Genomic DNA, 22,056 nt, shown 5'->3' on the forward strand with positions numbered 1-22,056 from the left:
GACGTGACGAGAAAGGGTGAAAAGCAGTAGATTCTCCCCAGGCCGAAGTTTTCTCGGGGGCCGGAGTAAAAATTCCTATGGAAAAAAAGGATAATAGGATGGCCCGCATAATTCTCAATCCAAACTTGCATAATTTTCACCCCGGACTTTTTTTCCCACATAATTTTCGACTATTTTTGCACATAATTTTCGCACCGGGCTGAGATGAGAGATGTTAATAGGATTTGCTGAAAACCTGAGGGACCAATTGTCAATATTGTTCAGAGGAAGCTCAGCCACTTGATTCAGATATACTTGGGGGTATATTGGCAGCTCTTGAAGTTCTCACAACACTGAGTACACCAACGCACCCCACAGTACACGGTAACACACCCCCTGGGGGCAATACCACCTAACTAAAGTATCATTACCACCATGCTCTCTGGCAGTATCGCAAAGTTTTTGGAATGGCGCACAGTTCCCTCGCTTAGATGTGTTTGAGGTGTTATGCCCCATTTATGAGGATAGTTACAAGCATATATACCTGTGTTCCGCCTCAGGCCTTTGAATTCCCGTAACTCGAACTAACTCACCAGGTTCCTATGAAGACCTTCTTTTTTAGTGGCTTCCCTTAAATCTCTGCATTTCCTTATTATCTCGTATGTATATCTAGTCCTTCACGGTTTTCTCCTCTCCCAAAATATTGTCGGCTCGGATTGACATGTCCAATGTCTGTAATAGTAGAGGAAATAGGACACCTTTCTATGTCCCCCTTTCGTTATACATACACAGCATCCCTTCTATCTCCCAATTGACAGCTGCCTTAACTTTTTGTGCGATATTTGCAAAGAGAACAGCACGTTTCTTGAAAATAAAGACGACCTCTAGCTTGGACTTCTTTCTGCAGTCTTTTCAGTTCAGTGTTATGGCTATCCATTCTTCGTTTCACCTTCTCTGGCGGTGCCCCCCTAACTACTTATCTTTGATCGGAGCACTAAAGGAACAGGTCTGTACCTCCCATCGATATTGTTCTGATATTCTTCAAGAACTGGTCGTTTTGACTGATCTTATGATGATAAATCTAGGAACCCATCACGAAAATCGAAAATATTCTTGTCCTTTGGGCAACATAAACCGTGCCCGCCATCTCTCAAAAGGTGCCTCTAATCCCTGCACTTTCTGCAGTTTTCCAGCCTGTCTTGATAGCTGTTGTATACTGGTGTAAAGTGGTACCCAAGGAACCTTTATGAAAACAACTTTTGTGCATTGCAGCAAAGGGAAGAATAAAATGGAATCTCCATACGCCTATTCACGACCAGGCCTACTTCCATATCGCCTGAAATAATCAGTTGAAGTGCTCAGTCAGCGGACAAAAACCTATAAGATGGATTTGTGTTTTTCCACAGACCTTGTTCATCCCCTTTGCCTCTCGCTCCAAACAAGTAAAGCCTAACTTTTCTTCCAGTTCAGCGACATGCCTTATTGCAAGATGATTTCGTCTGTTACTTTGTATTCTACGATTATCCCTAGTTTCCAACCTCTTAGACTCAACTTGCTAATGTTCTGGATATTCCCGTGATAACTGTCCGCTACCTTTTTGCTACGGTTGCTTGATCCGACTTCCTTTCAGGTTTCCTAACTTGGTAGTAAAAGGTGTTGCAAACTGCAAATGGCATCTATTCTATTCAGGACATTCATTCAAAGATATTTCCACGTTTTTCCTGTTACCTGACATCCATAAATATATTAACCAACCAAGCAACCAAGTGATATATAACTCGGGTTTTTGTATCTTCAAAAGTCATCTAGTTTCCGCATCCTGCCCTCAAGCAAACAAACATACCCAAACAACCCTCACAGACAAATTCTCCCCCAAAAAATCAATAACCTCCCCCATTTTGGACTCCCCAACATGTGCGCAGACAACATCACTCTTCATTCATGACTTTCACTAATTCAATTCGCCCCACAAAAACGTGCAACTTCAGCACAAGACCCAGTCGAGATGGCAGAGCACCGAGTCCGGGCAATAGACACTCGCTCGTGATAGCCGTCCATTAATCATCGCGTACACTGTAAAAACGATGCGGAGAACACGAACCGCCCGACACTTGCTGCGTGTGTTCACCGAGCCCGGGCATAGTAGGTAGCAAAACAAACGTCCCACGGCCGTAATGGGCTAATTCGAGGGGTGGTACCCGTCCTAACACGTCTCTCGCGCGTCATTCGTGCGGTTCCGCAGATTACCATCGAAGCGGCTACCGTTCCATTGTTCGGGCACTGGTTCGCTCCCCACCCCGCCGCTCTGAACCGCAACCATGTTGTCGGTAGACTGCCGATGGTTCTCCCGATAGTGCAGTTCGGTGGTTGCAGTAGTTCTTGTTTGAATGCGAAGGGGCGGGGCCGACGCTGCCGACAATGGGCTGAGATGTAGTACTGATTGTGCATTTGCGCAGATGTTGCTGGAGCGCCCGGAAGATGGTTGATAAAGTTGTCCTGGGCTTGCAATGGATTGGAAAAGAGCGCGGGTGATTGCGATCTGCAATATCCGCTTCATAGAGATGGTAAGTGAACCACTGAGCAATAGTACCTAAATTTGCTGCCGTTGTATCTTTATGGAACAATCTCGAATCTGATTGCCCTGCATAATAACTAGCCCAGGACAAAATCCGGCTAGTGGTGATATAGACCGATGCCAGTTGAACTTCATATTTGAATCTAATTCATTCCTTTTCTTGTTTTTTGCGGACCTATAATGCGCCCATTTGTATTTCTAATTGATGAGTTTATGCGTCAATAATATATGTAATATACCTAATTTATGTCATGCGTGACATCAGCATATGTGACTGGAAAACTCAATTCAAACATGCGTCTCCTCAAAATCTCCTGTAGCGATTGTACTACGTTCTTTCGTATTTTAGTACAACCCAAACTGAATCCCACAAGCAACCATGGGATATGTAGCGCTCGCCTCCGCTGTCTCGGCCCGCCCCCTTTCTTCTTCTCGGCGTCTCGTTCTGCTTTCTTGGTGTGCGACGCCTGCACCGCTGCACCCTGGGAAGGAGTGCTCAGGTGTGGGAAGTTCCTCCCCGGTGTGCTGCGCGAGTCGCTCCCAGAATCAAATCGTCGTCGTCGTCTTCGGCGCTCGGTGACTTGAATTTCGAGTTTTCCTCAGTCAGTGGTTTGCCGCCCGCGTCGCTGCGTTTGCTTCGTGAATTAATTGTGCCGTGTCGCAGAGTGGCGCTGACTAATTGCCGGCCCCGTACCGGAGTGCATCGACAATTGCATTTCCGCTGGTGAAATTCGCGCGCGGCCAACGATGAGGTGAATTCCGCGAGACTCGCATTAATCCGTGTCGCAATCCACACGGAGGTGGTGAGTGCGTCGGCTTCTGACCTGGTGTAGTTCCGATTCTGCAAGGAAGACTTTCTGTTCTCGTGGCTGCTCGCGGCAAGGATCCCAGACTCAAGATGCTCGTCCCGTCCGACATGATCGCGGCCCAGTCGAAAATGGTTTACCAAATGAACAAATATTGCGCGGATCGCGTGCAGGTGCGCAAGTCGCAGATCCACAAAACGATCATGGAAGTGTGTCGGATTGTGCAGGACGTGCTCAAGGAGGTCGAAGTGCAGGAACCGCGATTCATCTCGTCTCTGAACGACTACAATGGCCGTTACGAGGGGCTGGAGGTCATCTCACCCACCGAGTTCGAGATCATCATTTACCTGAACCAAATGGGCGTCCTGAATTTCGTGGACGACGGGACTCTGCCGGGTTGTGCGGTTCTAAAACTCAGTGACGGACGCAAGCGATCCATGTCGCTGTGGGTGGAGTTCATTACCGCTTCCGGCTACCTCTCGGCCCGGAAAATCCGTTCGCGCTTCCAGACACTGGTTGCGCAGGCGTGTGATAAGTGCGCGTACCGGGATATCGTGAAAATGATCGCAGATACCACGGAAGTGAAGTTACGCATCCGCGAAAGGATTATTGTGCAAATCACGCCCGCCTTCAAGTGCGCGGGGCTGTGGCCCCGGTCGGCTTCTCACTGGCCGCTACCCGGAATTCCGTGGCCGCATCCTAATATCGTGGCCGAGGTGAAGACCGAAGGATTTGATATGTTGTCGAAGGAGTGCTTGGCGCTGCAAGGAAAAAACTCTGCCATGGAAGGCGATGCCTGGGTGCTGAGTTTCACAGACGCAGAGAATCGATTATTGCAAGGTGAGCGATATGTGGTACACGCCGTCGGCGTTTGCTTTCGGGGAGACCGGGAAGAATTTAGTTCCCATTGCCGAAATTAGAATAGTCAAACCAAGCATGGATTAATTATCCATAGGAAAATTTTTAATCACATTAAAGCTAAAATTTTGAATAGAAATTAAGATTTAATCCGAAATACGCAGTCATTCACTACGTGAGCTGTATTTCGGCTAATGCTCGAATGTGGGATGGGAAGTATCTTGCAAAATTCAAAAGAATGAAAATCTTCTCAGAACGAATTCTATGCATTACTGTTAACGTCGAGCTTATATCGCATATTCCAACTGCGAACATTTCACTCACAATACCAGCGGTTACTAATGAGCTTCCTCTGATCCTGGATGAAGTCGCGCACGCTAAAAGAACGCTTGAAAGTCTGCATTGAATGAAAATTGCGAATTTTCACGGCTAAATTTCACAATCTGTTAAAATTTGAATTGAATGAGGAAATGTTCATTTATTCATAATAAATCTTATTGATAAGTGAAATCTTCATTAATTTGCGAATTACTCTAATGCTGGTGGCAACAGAAATAAAATAGTTGCGGCCCGAGGGATAGGCGCTTCCGGCGTAAGCGTTTTGGAATTTTCTTATGCGGTAAAAATTAGCAGAGAACAGAGAAATTGTTTTAAGGTACATCTTGGATATCTGGGAGTAACCGACATTAGTCATTCAAAATTCAAGATCAAATTGCTGATAAATAGTTTGGCTTGGTCCAGCTGAGTAAACCATTAGCAAAATTAATTTACTCTGAATGGGGGACTCATATGTTCACTTCCTCGTCCTTCGAAATCATGCCATTCGAAAAACTCATGATCTACGTGATCCAGAAGTTGACGCAGATCTGTACTTAGAATAGCAAGTGGAATACTGCCTTCCCCTTAATGACAGTGGTTCAGAATAGCTTTGCAAATTGTAACTTTCTTCAATGCCAGCGTAGTTCGCTGTGGAGGTAAAGGGGACTTAGTGCTAAGCAGGGAACAGTATCGGAATAACGCGGACTCAGATGTCGCTTGGTTTCGGACCGTGTCTGACTTCAGGCTCGGCCCCAAGGCCGAGAGGATAGCTTTATCTGGATTTGGTGTTTAGCGAATATCCCGGCCTAGAGTGCGAATCAATGGTGGCGTCAATGGACGGGTTGCGAGTTCTGGAAAATATTTTGGCGAACGATCATCAATACATCGCGTTCGAAGTGGTTGTCCTTACGATTCGCCGTGCTCCAGCCCTGCGCTCTGCCTGTGTCTGGAATGTCGCAAACATCACAAAATTCGTTGAAGCTCTTCGAATGGGTAGAACCGCTCAAGAGGACACCTTAGAAGGTGATATCGTGGCAGCCGACACTGTCATAATTACATTTATGAACCCGGTTATGACAGCCCATGGAGTTTCTATGCCCTGTTTGGCACCTTTTATTGCCAACCTGCAAAAAGAGCGTCATTTGTTTCGCCGTTTGGCTCAACGTTTAGACGACCGGAAAGTGGCACGCATTACAATTACAAGGTACGGATCAATCAAAAGGAGACTGCTTATGTGATAAACACAAGCAAAGCTCCCTACGAATTAATCGATGGGTTGGCGATAACAGCGTGAAAGGCGAGGATTGCGCACTGTGCACGATAAAAAACCTGGAATGGAAGAAACAGTCCTCTCTATAAAAAATAAGAATTTACCAAGATCAGCACATTCAGCGCTTACCTGGAGGAAGCAATTATCCTTGTCGCTAGGAAGGGTCAAAGCTGGCATAGATGAGCTGAGGCAAACGAAATCACCGTTTTCATATCAATCATTCTATGTGATTGATGCAGGCGGGAAAATGCTCGAACGGCTCAGGAGAAGCAGATTCATAGAGTTGAGGAGCAAAGCCGTTGTCAACTCTTCGTAAAACTTGATGTTCTGAAATGCATTCAATTTCGTAAGATCGCTGATATGCTAGGCACACCAGAGAATTCAGTTCAAATGTCGGGCTAACTGTTGAGTATATTGAGGGGTTATCTGAAAGACTACCCCTGCTTATTTTTGAGACGCTATGGGTCCAGAGAAGGGTGAAAATCACTTCGGAGGTAGCACAGGATCTATTCTATGGCCAGACCTCTCGAATACTTCTTACCAAAGTCTACTAAGACCCTACATGCCAAAAAACACTTGGGACATTAATGTGATGGGTAAGTAAATCCATGACATCTCAAAAAAATATGTAGTAATTGTGAGTCCCATATCGATAGGCGAGATTATTAAAGAGTTAAGCCCAACGGTTAAGTATCTTGGATAGAACCTCGACCTGAAGCCTGAAAAGCCATAGCTGGGGTTTCAGCCATAAATTGGCTAAGGGCAAATGTTGTGGGTACCACCATGATAACATGAATCGTCGCAGTCCGTTTTGCTTTATGGCGCCCAGATTTGGGCTGAGGCAGCTATCAAGGAGGTGTCTTGTGCAAGCACAGAAACGGAGGGTGGTGTCTGCCTACCGCGTCGTCTTAGAATCGGTAGTGATGATGGTGGTCGCGGGAGTGACTCTCATTACCCTTTTTCCAACGAAAGTAAAACGATCTACAAGTGGAAAGAAAAAGTCTCGGGGCAGATGGTTGCTCGTGAAGGACGAGAACATATACTTCGGAATCAGATAGATCACGCCGCTTAGCAGTAACTTAAGCTCGTGATTAAAGCGAAACCATGGTAAGATTGATTATTTCTTTACCCAGTTTCTAGTTATGCGTAGAGTTCTTCAGAGCTACCTGCACAAGATTAAGAAGGCACCACTCCTTGACTGCGTGTTTTGCAATGAGGTGGTGGATGACCTCAATCACATCTTTTATCTTATTGAAGCGGGTAAGGAATTCGTCGGCAACTTTACCCAGATAGAGGAGAGCTCTCTACGGGCAGCATTTGTCAAAAAGATGATGAGGAGCGCTGAAAAATGGATCCGTTTTGCGCATTATGTTCTGGTTCTTGTTGCGAAGAAGATATAGCTCGACCGTTAGGGGACGAAAGGCAGGAGTTTTCTAAACTAACAATACCTCATTTGCAGACTCCCTAGGGCGAATCCTGGCTCAAGTTAATCATTCCGGAGGTATATATTTTATTGGTAGCCCGACGGCACACCGGTACGGAAGTCCAACACTGTGCGTAAACACATTCACCTACTGTATCTAAAAGGGCAAGAATATTGGAAGAGTAGGAAATAAAACATAAAAAAAACCTTGTAAACGGAAAACTATATTCTAAGCCCGGAAATTAGAGCGGCTCATGTAAATAAATTGTTTGGTCTAATTTCTGCGAGTTATAATTTTAGAGTGGCTAGTGTACAAACAGAAGTTGTGATTGTCTCTTTCTCCCGACTTGTAAAGGGTGATCAGGAATTTCGAATTATCTGAGTCAGGGTTCACGACCAACAGCTTAACATAGAACATCGATACATTTGATTTGAAGAAGGAACTCCAAGTCAGATGCTTTATTGATCACCGAGTTTTTGAACTTCAGGGTCTTAATCTCGTTGCCCCGTGTTAAAATTCCGCTTGACCATGGACGTTTGTCTTCATTTTTATGCTGTCCCGCTGCTGTAAACTTATCACTGCACTCAGATCCTAGTGGTCCATTGTACTGGATTCTCCCGTCTAACGGAGTACCCCGGATTTGTTTACGTATCGCAGGATTTCTGTTAGTAGATGTGATACTACCCGCTCCAGTTGGAGCACATCAGCACTGAAAATCTGATAGGTAGGGACTCACATAGAAAAGGTTCTTTCGATTCCGTTTCCTCATTACACAATGGACACGTATTGCCTCGGAGAATTCATATTCTGAACATATGCTCAACTAGTAAATTATGACCAGTCAGAATGCCCAAACTGCTCCTGCAAGTCTTCCTGCTTTCCTCCAGGATAAACTTTGCAGTATTTTTGTTTGGTTTTGACAGGACAAGTTTGGTGTAATTAAAAATAAAACTAGGTAGCTTGCTCCTACTACAATATATTTTACCTCTAAGTACTTAAGTACTGAGGAAGAGAGTAAGTAGCTTTCGAAATACGTATTTACTAACTATTAAAATATATTGTAGTAGGAGCAAGCTACCTAGTTTTATTTTTATTTAGAAGAACTACAAGCATCGGAACGATAACTATTTTAAGTTTGGTGTGTTAAGCAGTATTAAGGTTCTGCCATTTGCCATTACGAGAAGCTTGTTCCCAGTTTTTGGTAGCAGCATTAGGTAATGCTGTTGACATCCCTGTTGCTGGTTTCTATGGGGAAATTGAGCCTTCCTTGGCTAAAGCAACCGAGATTTCATTCATCGGGTACCACGAATACTACCACCATATTGAATGTAGAAACAGAATTCAATTGATTTCTACATTCTTGATCAATTTTTGAAGTGATCAAATAATTGCTTAACCTCCTTAGATTGCTGTGTGCCTGCCGTTCAACGGCTTGTCAATCACCCAGGTTTCCGCCATTAGAATCGTTTATACTTCACCCTGAAAGACCCTTGAATATTGTTTCAAGGGAAAAGTCCACTGTTCTGCTTCTGAGCTATCGGTGTGGAAAATACCAGTATATCCTACCATGCCTTCCTCCGGTTTGTTCCGGTTTTCTCTATGTTTGAAGATAACTTCATATCTTCTACTAAACAGATGTATGGGAATCCGGGAATCAGGAGGCATTGTTAAAACTGGATTCACTTCTCCCAATAACTCTTCCAATGCTCTGTACCTTCCACGTCCGTTGTTTCATGGTAGACCTAATCGAATTAATCTATGAGCTACTCTCATTGCAATGCTCTGAATAAACAAATCTAAGGGCTGCAAATTGAGTATTGCATTTAGAGCGGGACCGTCGTGTCGTGCCCATGGTATCGGTAATACCGATTCTTTACAGTGTGGCTAGTTTACAGCGAAAACTCTTCTGACCTCAACCCATCATGGATGCACAAGCGAACATTAGCCTAATGAGGTGCCCCTCACCTCTGGAAGCCAAATACCATTCAGTTGTCTACTTTTTGTAGGTAATACCATTGTTGTTTTATTTGAATTTGCCGAAAACCCGTGCCTGAGGCAATTATCAATCAAATCAACGGCGTATTGTATATTTCTATACACCATTCTGAGATCCAACTAGCACAGCTACGTCATCAGCATAAGCATTAGCGTGTATTCGCAGATTTACCAGTTCACATAGTAGTTAGTCGACCAACATACTTCATAGAAATACGGTTAGCACACCTCCTTGAGACAGCACACAACAGCAAAATCTACTTAATGAAAGTTTTATCAACACCGTGCGCTCTGGCGCGCATCACACAGCTTTTGAAAAGGTACATAGTCAAACGCCCCAGCAATGTTACGAACACCCCCATCACGTACTCGCCTTTCAAAGTTGCGTCCTATATTTTTGAATACAAAGAGTGAAGAGCAGCCTCTCAAGATTTTCCACGCTGGTAATCGTGTTGGTTTTCATTTAGTGAGTGCGACTCTAGCGTCTTCTCGTTAGTGTGACTCTACAGACATTTCAGGGAAAATAATATTAAGCTGATTTGTCTAAAGTTCTTTGGATTTGAATAGTCATCTTTCCCAGGATTAGATATGAGGATTACCTTAACCTTCTGCCAAAAGGTGGACAAGTAGCCCAGAGCAAGGCATCCTCGAAAAATATTTCCTAGAAGTGCTCTAAGTGTTCTATGCCCTCCTTTAGCATCGTTGGATAGATACCATCCATACCAGGTTCTTTAAAGTGCTCAAAGGATAGTATAGCAACTCTCCCGTGTTCATTGGTGATAACCACTCTCGCTGTGTTCCAATTCCCGTTGCAACACTTTCGTGACGAGAGGTTTACAGAAACTGCTAATTCTCTCCTTACAAGAAAGTCTGTACAGACTCACCCCTGGAGTTCGTGAAAATTTTATCCAGGTTTCTAACAGAGTTCAACTTGGTCGACTCATCTCTTTAAGGATGCTGTATAGCCTGGGAGTTTCCCTTTCTCCTTCCAGTTCTCACATTGTGCTTTAAAGGAGTCTTGCTTCGAACGTTTCACAAGCCTCTTATATTCATGCTATGAGTTCCAGGGGTCTAACCTGCATTCTTATTGCTTTTACAAGCACATTTCAGAAGTCGTCTGGTTGATTCCCTGAGTCTTTGCAGTTCTTGTTTCCACCATAAATCTGTTTTACCACTTTGACCTGCATAGCAGATGACAATGAAACTAAAGCACAGTTGGGTAGAAAACCCGAAATTATGCGCTCCACTTATGGAAGCTTTATGTATTTTTTATATATAAACATTTGTTCTATTTGTACCTAGCTCGTGTCAGACTATTCACTTTAACATTGTGCTGTTAAAATGTTCCTCATTTTGGACCGAAATGTTGCGGTCAGTATTTTGTCCGAACCCGACTTCCAAGTAATTAAGGCGCGCGTTGCGATTGCAGCATCAACCCAACGTCGGATTAATGCATGTTTCTATCAAGCTTTCCGAAGTACAACGGCACAGCCACACAATAAAGAAAGGGGTACTCTCCAGAGTCTCCCCTTCTACCCCAACTTAACCCCAGAAGGTCCAGCTTGTAACGCTGGAACTCTCGTTCAAGTTGCAGAAAACGAGCGTTATGGTTCTGGCTACCGCAGCCGCCTTCCGAGTCAAAGGCCGTTTACCGGTACGTATAGTTCGTCGTTCTCCGGGGCATATAAAATGTGAGATTAGCAAGAAAGTTTCGAAATCTTCAACTGGCTAGTCCGTTGAAATTGAACCTTTTCAGTCGCGTTTTGCGACAAGCACCCACCTTAGTGGGACAAAGGTGCATTGGCTTAATAGTGAATAATTTTAATAAGAACCCACCTAGGCCCTGAGACCCTTGAATGTTCAAACCAGTGGGTCATTCCTCCATTCTCAAACGGATTTTTGATCGTCTTTGAGGGAGTAATCTTTAGAGTAACATAATTAGAATTTAGAATTGCACGATTTATGGAGTGTAGATTACAAATTATAAAATAAACAATTTCGTTTACAAAACTTGAAAAATAAATAATTTTCCTTGTCCTCGCTGCCAACGCCTCTACCCCAATTCTATTACCACAGCCACAGTGAGAGGATGCTGCATTTGAAGATCCTCGGTCCTTCTCGAGAAAATTATGTTCTCCAACAAGGATTATGCTTGTTCTCGTACACTGTACATGCTTCATGTTACCATGCACATAAAGCCTGTCAACATGATTTGTTGTTGTTTCTTATCATTCAAAGAAGGATTCTCAAGAGCAGTCGCCATCACTTTCTTTATTCTTCTAAACGCCGCGTGGAGGCTGACCATCACTATCGCTGAAATTGTCGCCACTTGGTTTTACAACCGTCTATTATCATGGAGGGGGGAATGGGAAACCAGAAGCCTGACGAAAGGGGAAATACCCTCAGGCCCGAAGTTTTCTCAGGGGCCCGGAATGGGGACTTAAACAAAATAAAATGCATATTTTTGTAATAGGGTAGGAGCCCTATTGACCCCTATTCATTTATAAATTCTTCGGGAAGCATGCAAAAGGATTTTATATTTGTGTTAACTTGATAGGTGGCGAATATATAGTATGTATAGCTGTTACACTTCTCCAAGTCTTATTTTGACAGAGTTCGGAAGCGTATCATACTTAGCCAATTTTTTCTCCGGCACTTGTGATTACTGGTGACCAGCCAAACCACAATTAGACATTGTATTGACCAACCAAAGTGATATTAAATAAGTATCGAATATGGAAGAGCCGACAGGTCATTTTGCTCAGGAAACCTGTAAGCGGGGAGGTTGTCGAGCTAGCTAGAGGATACGACGATCCACCAAACTCTTGTAAAAGTGCGGTTGATTTCAGTACCGGGTTTCCAGAGAACAAAATGCAACTTAGTCTTGTGTAGAGTGATGCACACCCAGCAGAAAACCTAACCTTCACTCCGTCTGCCAGTAAGCCAAACAATTGCCCAGAGGGCAGTCGATAAGACTTATTAACAAAGAAATTACAAGTCTGGATCAAAATTAGTTCTTCTTCTTTTTCTTCAGCCATTTTCCCGTTCACAGCTCGTCGTAATCGGTTTCACCATCTGGCTTTATCGAATGCCTGATCTGGGTACAATCTTGAGGCTTTTAAATCCCCATCCAGCTTATCAAGCCACCGTTGTTTCGGTCTGCCTTTACCGTCGACTTCGATGTTCACACCAATCTTGGCAAGTGAATTCTCGTTAACACGAATTGTGTGACCATACCATCCAAGACGCCTCTCTCTCAACTCCTCCAGGATCTGTGCATAAAAGTTAGTTATTTTGCTAAATACTCCTAGATAGATCGATAGAGAAGAAGACTTAAGGAGACTCTGGGCAGAGACGAATAAGTATTTGGTAAGTCTCTAGAGGGGTCATTCCAAAGACATACAAGCGATCACCGGCAGAGATTTTATCATTCAAGCTTTATTGCTTCAGCAAGGAAAGGATCGTAAGCAACTTTAAAGGTAATAGTAGACGTTATCAAAGGAGAGCTATATGAAATATGCAGTAGGATATGGGTAGAAAAACTTCAGACTTGGAAAAAACCTAATCAGGCGTTGAAGCTCTGGAGACTACATTGGACACATTTGCCAAGTTGTGCAAACCATGCATTGCAGAGATCTTCCTTGCATTACGGGCGTGGCAGAAGCTTGTTTTGATATCTAAAGGTGGTAAACCTTCCATTCTTTTATCATTCCATATATACTTTAAGCACTAGAACAAAAGTGCTGAAGCAAGTAATAACTCTGATGGGTACTTTTTGATGGGGACCAGCTCACAGCAATTTACTTTCCCTCTTGTGGTCCATGGACCACTCTTTGTTGGGTTAAACACCCAAGTTTATCAAAAAAGTGGGCTGACGTAGCTGAACAAAAAATTCACTTCGGCCTAGTTTGGGTCTGAACATACGGTGAACTTCACTTCAATAATAATTTGCACTCATGTCGTATTTGCCATTATATATAAGTGGAGCGATTATCATCCATTGATTTCCACCAAATAGCTCTAGAACGACCCACTCGCAGATCATCCAGGGATACCGATACCATTGCATGGCGCAGCTAGCGATGGAGTTGTCAGCCTCTGTTCCATCCAGTGCAGCGATGAATTTCTTCGTTCGAAATCGTATCATGCCAGAGAATCTCAATACACGACGCAGACAAATGTTGACGAAGGCTTAAACCACTTCCATATTGCAGCGCAGGAACATTACCATCAAACCGCTTCCGCTTGATGTTAATTCGGTGCTCGTGATCAAGCTCTGTGCCGCCGTCGGCAGGAGCAATGCTTTCGAGATATACATAGAATGCCCTACCCGTTAATGGGGCAAGAAGAATGCAATGACTAATAAGACTGAGAAACTTGGTTATGTTGGTATTTATCTTTAGTCCGACTCTGTTTGTTTCCGCCATATGACCAAGGTCGATGAACCGGTGAAAGAGCAAAAAGATGTTATCATCGTAGTCGAAGAAAAAATTTATTGTTCGTTGAAGTCTTCTATGTCCTCCGGACAAGGTAGCCTAAGAAAATTGACGATAATAAGAAGAAATGAAATCGGTGACAGGATGATGATCATCATCATCAACGGCGCAACAACCGGTATCCGGTCTAGGCCTGCCTTAATAAGGAACTCCAGACATCCCGGTTTTGCGCCGAGGTCCACCAATTCGATATCCCCATAAGCTGTCTTGCGTTTGCCTCATCTTCTTTTTCTACCATGGATATTGCCCTTATAGACGTTCCGGGTGGGATCATCCTCATCCATACGGATTAATTGACCCCCCACCGTAACCTATTGAGCCGGATTTTATCCACAACCGGACGGTCATGGTATCGCTCATAGATTTCGTCATTGTGTAGGCTACGGAATCGTCCATCCTCATATAGGGGGCCAAAATTTCTTCAGAAGATTCTTCTCTCGAACGCGGCCAAGAGTTCGCAATTTTTCTTGCAAAGAGCCCAAGTTTCCGAGGAACACATGAGGACTGGCAAGATCATTGTCTTGTACAGTAAGAGCTTTGACCCTATGGTGAGACGTTTCGAGTGGAACAGTTTTTGTAAGCTGAAATAGGCTCTGTTGGCTAACAACAACCGTGCGCGGATTTCATCATCGTAGCTGTTATTGGTTGTGATTTTCGACCCTACATTGAAGAAATTATCAACGGTCTCAAAGTTGTATTCTCCTACCTTTATTCTTCCCGTTTGAACAGTGCGGTTTGATGTTGTTGGTTGGTTGGTTTTCGATGCTCACGTTGCCACCATATATTTTGTCTTACCTTCATTGATGTGCAGACCGCCTGCTCGTTCTGGATGGAGGCAGTTTGTACGTCTCGGGTGGTTCTTCCCATGATGTCGATATTGTCAGCATAGTCCAGTAGTTTGGTGAACTTAAAGAGGATCGTACGTCTTGCATTTACCTGACAGGATGATACCCTGACAAATTCCGCTTTGGATTTCAAATTTGTCTAAAGCTTTACCCCGATACAGAACGTAACACTTTAGCTATCATATTTCACTCTGATAGTAGCTATTAGTGTCACCGGAAAGTACCTCTTATCATTTATGTGGTGGTGTTTAACTCAAAAAAGAGGGGTCCGTGGACCATAAGAGAGAAAGTAAGTTGCTTCCCAAGTGGTCCGGTATGTCATTAAGTGGATGCGGATTCAGGAATCCCTATCCTTATCCCTACAAAAAAGATCATTTAAGATGCATTCCCTGTTGACACTGTTAAAAGCCTTCACCAAATTGATGAAAAGCAGTAAAGCGGAGATCTAAACTACACCCACTGTTCGAAAATGATCCGGGTGGTGATGTGATCTGTGCTGGAGAATCCAGAGCAAAAAGCGGCCTGCACTCTGTCGATCAAACCTTCGAAAGTTCCACAATTTCAGCAATATTTTAGCTACTGTCTTTGCGACTAGCCATTTCAGGTGGAACGTCGTCAGATGTTATACCGTTGAGAGCCCGGGTGAAGTACTCCTTCTATCTCTTCAGATGCTCATCATGATGAATAAGGAGCTGGCAGTTTACGTTGATCAGACCATTGAAATGCGAACAACTGCAAGTTCTTTCATAATGTTCAGTTCAGTTCTCCTGAACCACCCTGAAGGTGCAACGTATCGAGAGATATGCTGGTGATGAACTGTTTTTGCTGTTCTGCTCTGGTAGGGAGTGATATTGTTTTCAGATACGAACCACAACTTTCACCTCAGCAACAATTTCTTAAATATTTTCAAGAGAATATGAAGAATATCTGTTGGTCTATCGGAAGTAATATGCGTTTTGTCCTTCCTGTCGTTCGGAATCATCGAAAGATGCAAAATTTGCTAAGGTTTCAGCTGCAGATTGAAAACATAGGACACTTTTCTGATAATGAAGTTATTTCCTGAGGCTTTCTTTGGATCGGGGTGTATTCTCGATGCTTGCTTTTGAAAAGAGTATATTTTTGTACGCTATGCTATTCCGAATTAAATCTCATAGCACTAGCAGATAGTAACTGACGATTAGGTAATTATTTGGCATTGTGGTTGGTGTCTATGCAACGGTGTAACTGCTTGTAGCCTTAGATACAATATTATAGAGATCTGCAGGTGTACCTTGGTTTGGACTCGCTCTTCAATTGGCAGTATGTATCCTACTACAGTTTCTTCAGTTGTTGACACTGGAATGCTTATTCTTTGAGCAATTAGCTCTGTTATGTAGATCTCCACAAATCATGCAGACACTAGGCACTTTACAGTAAACTTTGTGTGGGCAAATTCTCTACATTTTTGACACTGAATGGGTCTACTTCATTTCCGCGGTTCTTCAGCAAGAACCCTGAAATGCGCTTCAATTCCCCCACGATTTCTGTAGAGGATTGCTCGCATTCCTCCTTCACGGTTGTACGCCAACTGGTCTTGGGGCGACTCACTCGCCGGCCATCTTGGGGGAATGGGTTACTCTGCTTGACGTAGCCAGCATTAAAATTGTCGCCTCTCCCAAATGTGTGATCAATCTACTGCCTTGTTGGCACTGACAAAGGGAACTAGTGGTTGCGGAAATATCGGTGTTTGCAAACTTAATAAATACCGCTAGCGAATTGAAAAGGCAAGTCTTAATTATTTCAAATATCCACTGCCATCCGATCACATTCTACGGATGACACGCCTGTACGCCTGCACGGCGATTGTGTTTATTTTCAGTCCAACTCTGTTTGCATCTCTTTCCAAATCCAGAGCAGATTGCCCATGGCCAGATGTCAAAAATTTAACCAAGGTTTTTGAAGAAAAATGTCGCCGTCCGTTGAACACGTCCTCCGGACAAGATAGCATGAAAGACGCCACCAATGACAAGAAGAAATATTATCGGTGACAAAACGCGACTCTGGTGTACTCCGCATTGGATCTTAAATTCCTTTCTGCTTTTGCTCGATTCAGCACGCGACATTTTGCCCCATCATATGTTGCCCTTCGCTTCCGAAATGCACCTCCTGCTTAGAACAGGCCAGATATACTCCCATTTCACACTGTTGAAAGCTTTCTCGAAATCGATGAAGAGCAGATGAAGCAAAGATCTTAACTCCGTGCCCTCCAAAATAATTTGTATGCTGCTAATGTTGCCAATGTATAAGAATACAGAGCAAAAACCAGCCGGCCAAGTTTTGATGAGTTTCAGGATTATTCTATCTACAGGGTGCGGCAGCATAACTTTTTTCAAAACTCAATAAAAACTATTGTATGCATCGGAAAATATTTATTTATTTTTTATAATGTAGGTGCATGTCTAAAGTTTTTATTTACATTGTTTTGAAGATCAAATCTGTTAGGTAACGTCCCCCATTCTCCTTACATTGCGTAAACCGATTTCTGGCGTTTGTCATGACTCTTGTTAGCATAGCAGGTGTTATGTTGGCAATTTCTTCTTGGATGTTGGTCTTCAAATCTTGTAGGGTTCTTGGACGGTTCACATAAACACGGGATTTCAAAAAACCCCATAGAAAAAAATCACAAGGGGACAGATCGGGAGAGCGTGCCGGCCATTCCAAATCGCCTCTAATTGAGATAAGGCGCTTTGGAAAGTGTTCCCTCAAAACAGCCATCGATGCTCTTGAAGTGTGTGCTGCTGCACCGTCTTCTTGGAACCAAGTGTCCCCCAATCCAAATTTTCTAGCCGTGGGAAAAAAAAATCTGTAGCATGTTTACATACCGGTCCGAATTCAGTGTCACTGTAACCTCATTTTCCTCAAAAAACCAGGGACCAATAATTCCAGCTGAGGAAATTGCACACCACACTGTGACTTTGGGTGAATGCAAAGGCTTTTGATGCAATTCTCGAGGGTTGATGTCAGCCCAGTAGCGCATGTTTTGTTTATTAACCGACCCACACAAATGAAAATGGGGTTCATCGCTAAAAAAAATAATAGCACCCTCGGAAACGACATCAAGAAGAAGCTCACACGCGTTCATCCGAGAATTGAAGTCACGTTCTGAAAGTTCATGCACAATCGCCATCTTATAGGGATGAAAATGAAGATCATCTCGAAGAATTCTTCTCATAGAACGATCGGATAGTCCAAGGGCAGATGCGTGTTTGCGCGCAGAACGCCGTGGCGATCGCAACATTGACGCTCTCACTGCTTCAATGTTCTCAGGTGATCTAACGGGCCGAGGGACTCCAGTTCTTCCTTTTGTCGCACTTGCAGTTTGTCTGAATGTAGTGACCCATGTAACAATTGATTTGCGGTCTGGGACGGGAGCCAACGGGGCTAAATTAAAGCGATTCCGAAATGCACGCTGTGTTGCAATAACCGAACATCCGCTTGAAAAGTAAACCTCAACGGCAAAGGCACGCTCCTCACTATTCCAACGCATGATGGCGACTGAACCGTGTCGGGACAAAACTTTACAGTATCCCCTCTTGAACGAGACCACTAGCGCTCCGCTATGACATCAACTAACTGAGTGGCGCGCATTTTAAAAAAGAAAGTTATGCTGTCGCACCCTGTATTATCTTTGCGACGTTAGGAAATACGCAGATACGCCTCCACATCTGAGGCTTTATTAGCTCAAGTGCAAACTCCAGTCACATAAATACTGTTTGGATTCCATTCTTGCAAGCTCATCTTCGCTGGTATACCACAAATGCCTGAGCACCGCATCTTCGTTAAAACCCTCGCCCTTCTTTTTCCATGAAGTTTAACGATGACAATTCTCCAGAGGAAGGGTCTCTTGCAGTGCAGAGGCAGGTGATCTTTAAGGCGAGGACAGTTTCTTGATACCTGCCTCTGCTTTTTTTTGTTTTGTGTAGCTGGTTTCAATGTCCACATCTGACGACGGCCTTTTTTGTGGCGAAAATAGCAGCTTTCCCTAGTGAATGACATATCCGAGATGTTTGTTCCAGTTTAATTTCGTATCTTGAATCACACCCAGAAATTTTGCTTCGCTTAATATTGATGAAAGTTTGATCAAGCTTTTTTTAGTGAACGCCAGGTGAGGTTGAGGTTTATCGTAGGATTCTTCCTATCTCTATCTCTACATCTGTGATTATATTTTCCCGATATGAGTACATTGATGTCATCGTTATACTTTTGGACTCGATACCCTGTTCTCTTTAATAACACAACCAATTCGTCCACTATGAGGTCCCGTCTTCCAACAACGACTGTAGAAGTCCACATATTGGTACCTTCTACACTCCTCTCCTGGTGGTTAACAAAACGAAATCGAAAGCACCGGCCAACCTCTCCCTCATGTGACTTTTAAAATTATTTTCTAGTGTTCTGGCAAAGAGGGGGAGTTATTGCCTTACAGGCTTTCGTCTAGGATCGACCTTTGCTTTGGCTTTTCTAGAAAGGCCATTTCAACTAGCTTTTAAGGCATCGGTATGTAGCACAATATAAAAATGCTGTTTCAGAAATAAAATCCTCCAACACAACAGGGTGAGGTATGCTCCATTTGAACCTGGTTATGTATATGGTTCAGTGAAATTCATCGTCAATTTCATTTTATTACTATATTCGTCCCTACTCGCATTGAAGTTCAGAAGTTCAGGATGAAGAACACTTTGAAAGCTCCACCAACAGAGAGCAGGTTGTTTTTTGCTGTAAGTCTTGCTGTACTAACCTCGCCAAGGCCCTCCGAATAGTTTTAGAATGGTGTGCAGAATTTAGATCTCTGCTTTTCCTGACGCTAAACGTGTACTGTCATTCCTGTGTAATCTAGTAATGGAGAAAGGGGCAGCAATATGTATGGAGAGAAGAAAACCCTCAACAAAAATGCCAATAATATCCTCTGCTGTATAACCACTTTAAGAAAACAGCGGTAGTACCAATAGGATTTTTTCTAAAAACTACAAATATTGCAAGTTTATGTCACGTGATTACTGGAAAAATATAGTCAAATAAATAGGACAATCGCAAACATATTTCGAAATTGCAGTCAAAATTCACTTCGGAAACAATCCGATCGGCATTATCGGCATCCAGTACTTCACCTTTCAATCTGTATTTTTGGATATGTACTTATAGAAAAAAAACAATGACAATGAAACTGAACGAGATTTCAAACACAATTTCAACGTCCGCTAGAAAACCACATTATTTAGGAAAGAAACAACTGCAAAATCACGTGTATGTCTATCACTATCACTAACTAACACTGAAATTTAAAATTGAAATCATGTATTTGGTTCACCCAATCTCATTTCTAAAAATAACCGTGGTTATTATGACTGGAGCCTCTTAAATATTTTATTTTAAGAAAAATGAATACTATTTCCTTTAAACTTGTGAAAAATTCTGCATATGCCGGCTACAATCTAAAATTTATTAATTGTTTTAGTTGAGAACATAACTCCCATCCATGAATATTCAGAACTAGTTGGTAGTTTCCGCTCGGTCTTCCTCATTAAGACAACTACATTTACTTTTCTGAAGAAAACGTGCCTGAATTTATTTTGCCGCTTTCTATTTATAAAATAACTTAAAATTCAAAACTACAGCCTACATCCATCCTTATCTTAATTAGCTATCTTCTGCTTTATTCCTAAAATTGTGCTCGCCGGAATAATTCTGCTGAACGTCGGAAGCTTTCACACTTGAATTACTTTAATTACGTTTACAGCACATAAAAGTTTACCTCCAGACAAAATAGCGCAGTATTTATATCAAAATTTAACTGGCCCCTCAAATCCGTCCAGTTGCCAGGTATTCCGCATTCAACGGACGGAGTTCTGGATTTTGCTGTGGCGTTCTAATGAATGTCTTCTTCCATTTCAATTAATTTTTCTGTCAGATTCGCGTATTTATGGCTCTCCTACTCTCAATAAACAATCAACATAGAAATGTCATGTGCGGCTAGCTCTTCCGCTTGGTTTTGAATGGCGGAAAAAGTGAGGCAAGCAACCTTCCTGCAGTCGGAGGATCCAAAAGATAAAACACAGCTGAAACAAACGATCTCAGCCCCAAACCGACATGCACGCTATCGTGCTCCCACATGGAAACCTACTAATTGTCCGTGTCAAAAATAATATTTTGTTTCTCGTAGTAGACAACTGCCCACGACAATAGAAATAAATTTTATTTATTATAAACTTTCAGAATTTATTGGGAATTAACGAGAGTTTTGTCTCGTCTAAAGCGAGATAAGTTTATTTGGATAATTAAAATATTTTCATATTTTTTTTCAAAGTCACAAATCTTCAGCAATGATGGGATGATAAATCTGGAAAATATGATTTTTCAAGAAATAACCATTAATAGTGGTTAAGATAAGCTTTTCTTGGGATTTGCCTTCATATATTTTAAAAAAGTTGAGGAATTCCCACAAAAAAATGGAACTTGGAATTCGGGCTTTTTAGGAACCTTGCCACATTTTCTGTATCTTACCTCGGGTAACAGAAAGTTCGTTGTTCTGTTAACTTTAAAGTGTGTTGTATTTTTTGTTTGTTTTGAAGATGGCCGAATTTTTGTTAGTGAAAATTGTCCTCCAGGTTGGGGTCGGGTAGGACTGACAACCCTACACAGAAAACCAACGTTACGAAACCACAGAAGGAGCCTCGGACAGGATGGACTTTACAACGACGAACCCGGCAACGACAAAGGAATAATGATTTGCGCATTTTCTCATGGAACGTGCGCTACCTGTACAGTGACAGTGCTACCAAGCAGCTAGCCGATACTCTCTCCCAATATAGGGCTGATGTAACAGCGTTGCAGGGACCGGTTTCCTGCAGAAGAGCCAGTACACCATATATTATTGTGCCCATCCAGTAAAACATGTACTCGGGGTAGGTTTCTTAATAATAATAATAATAATCGTTGGCGCAACAATCCATATTGGATCAGGGCCTTGAAGTGTGTTAGAGCACTTCATTCAAGACCGTAACGGTACACTAGGAGGCAATGTGGTCAGCATTGCGCTCGCCCGAGATTATTACCCTGATTTGACTCAGGTACTCATTCACAGCTGAGTCGACTGGTATCCGACGTCAAATCACGATGCAAATTCCACTGCCACCAGTGAGATTTGAACCGCGACCTTCCATATGACAGCCTAGTGCTCTAACCACTGACCTATTCGGACACGTAGGTTTCTTAGTCCCCCCAAAAAATAAAACCTGCTGTTATCGCATTAGAAACATAAGCGAACCGCTATGCACTGTGCGCTTGCGAGGCAAATTTAGAAATATAAGCCTCATTAACTCCTCCGCCCCTACAGAGGAGACTGCAGATTCGAAGAAGTATACTTTCTACGTGGCAGTGGAACGAACTCTCGAAGCCTGTCCCAAGTATGATATCAAAATCATTGTTGGGGATTTTAAAAGTCAAGTAGGGAC

The 22,056-nt window shown here is 43.0% G+C and overlaps 1 protein-coding gene across 1 annotated transcript in view; it reads left to right on the plus strand.

The window, feature by feature from the left end:
• Positions 1-3,452: 3,452 nt before the first annotated feature.
• Positions 3,453-22,056, plus strand: part of LOC119658459 (protein mab-21) — a 29,028-nt gene continuing 10,424 nt past the window's right edge. Inside the window, exon 1 of the mRNA XM_038065864.1 lies at positions 3,453-4,200. Within this exon, the coding sequence (XP_037921792.1) occupies positions 3,453-4,200 (748 nt within the window). The remainder of the gene's footprint in view (positions 4,201-22,056) is intronic.

The sequence above is a fragment of the Hermetia illucens genome, chromosome 5 (assembly GCF_905115235.1).
Source record: "Hermetia illucens chromosome 5, iHerIll2.2.curated.20191125, whole genome shotgun sequence".
Lineage (NCBI taxonomy): Eukaryota > Metazoa > Arthropoda > Insecta > Diptera > Stratiomyidae > Hermetia > Hermetia illucens.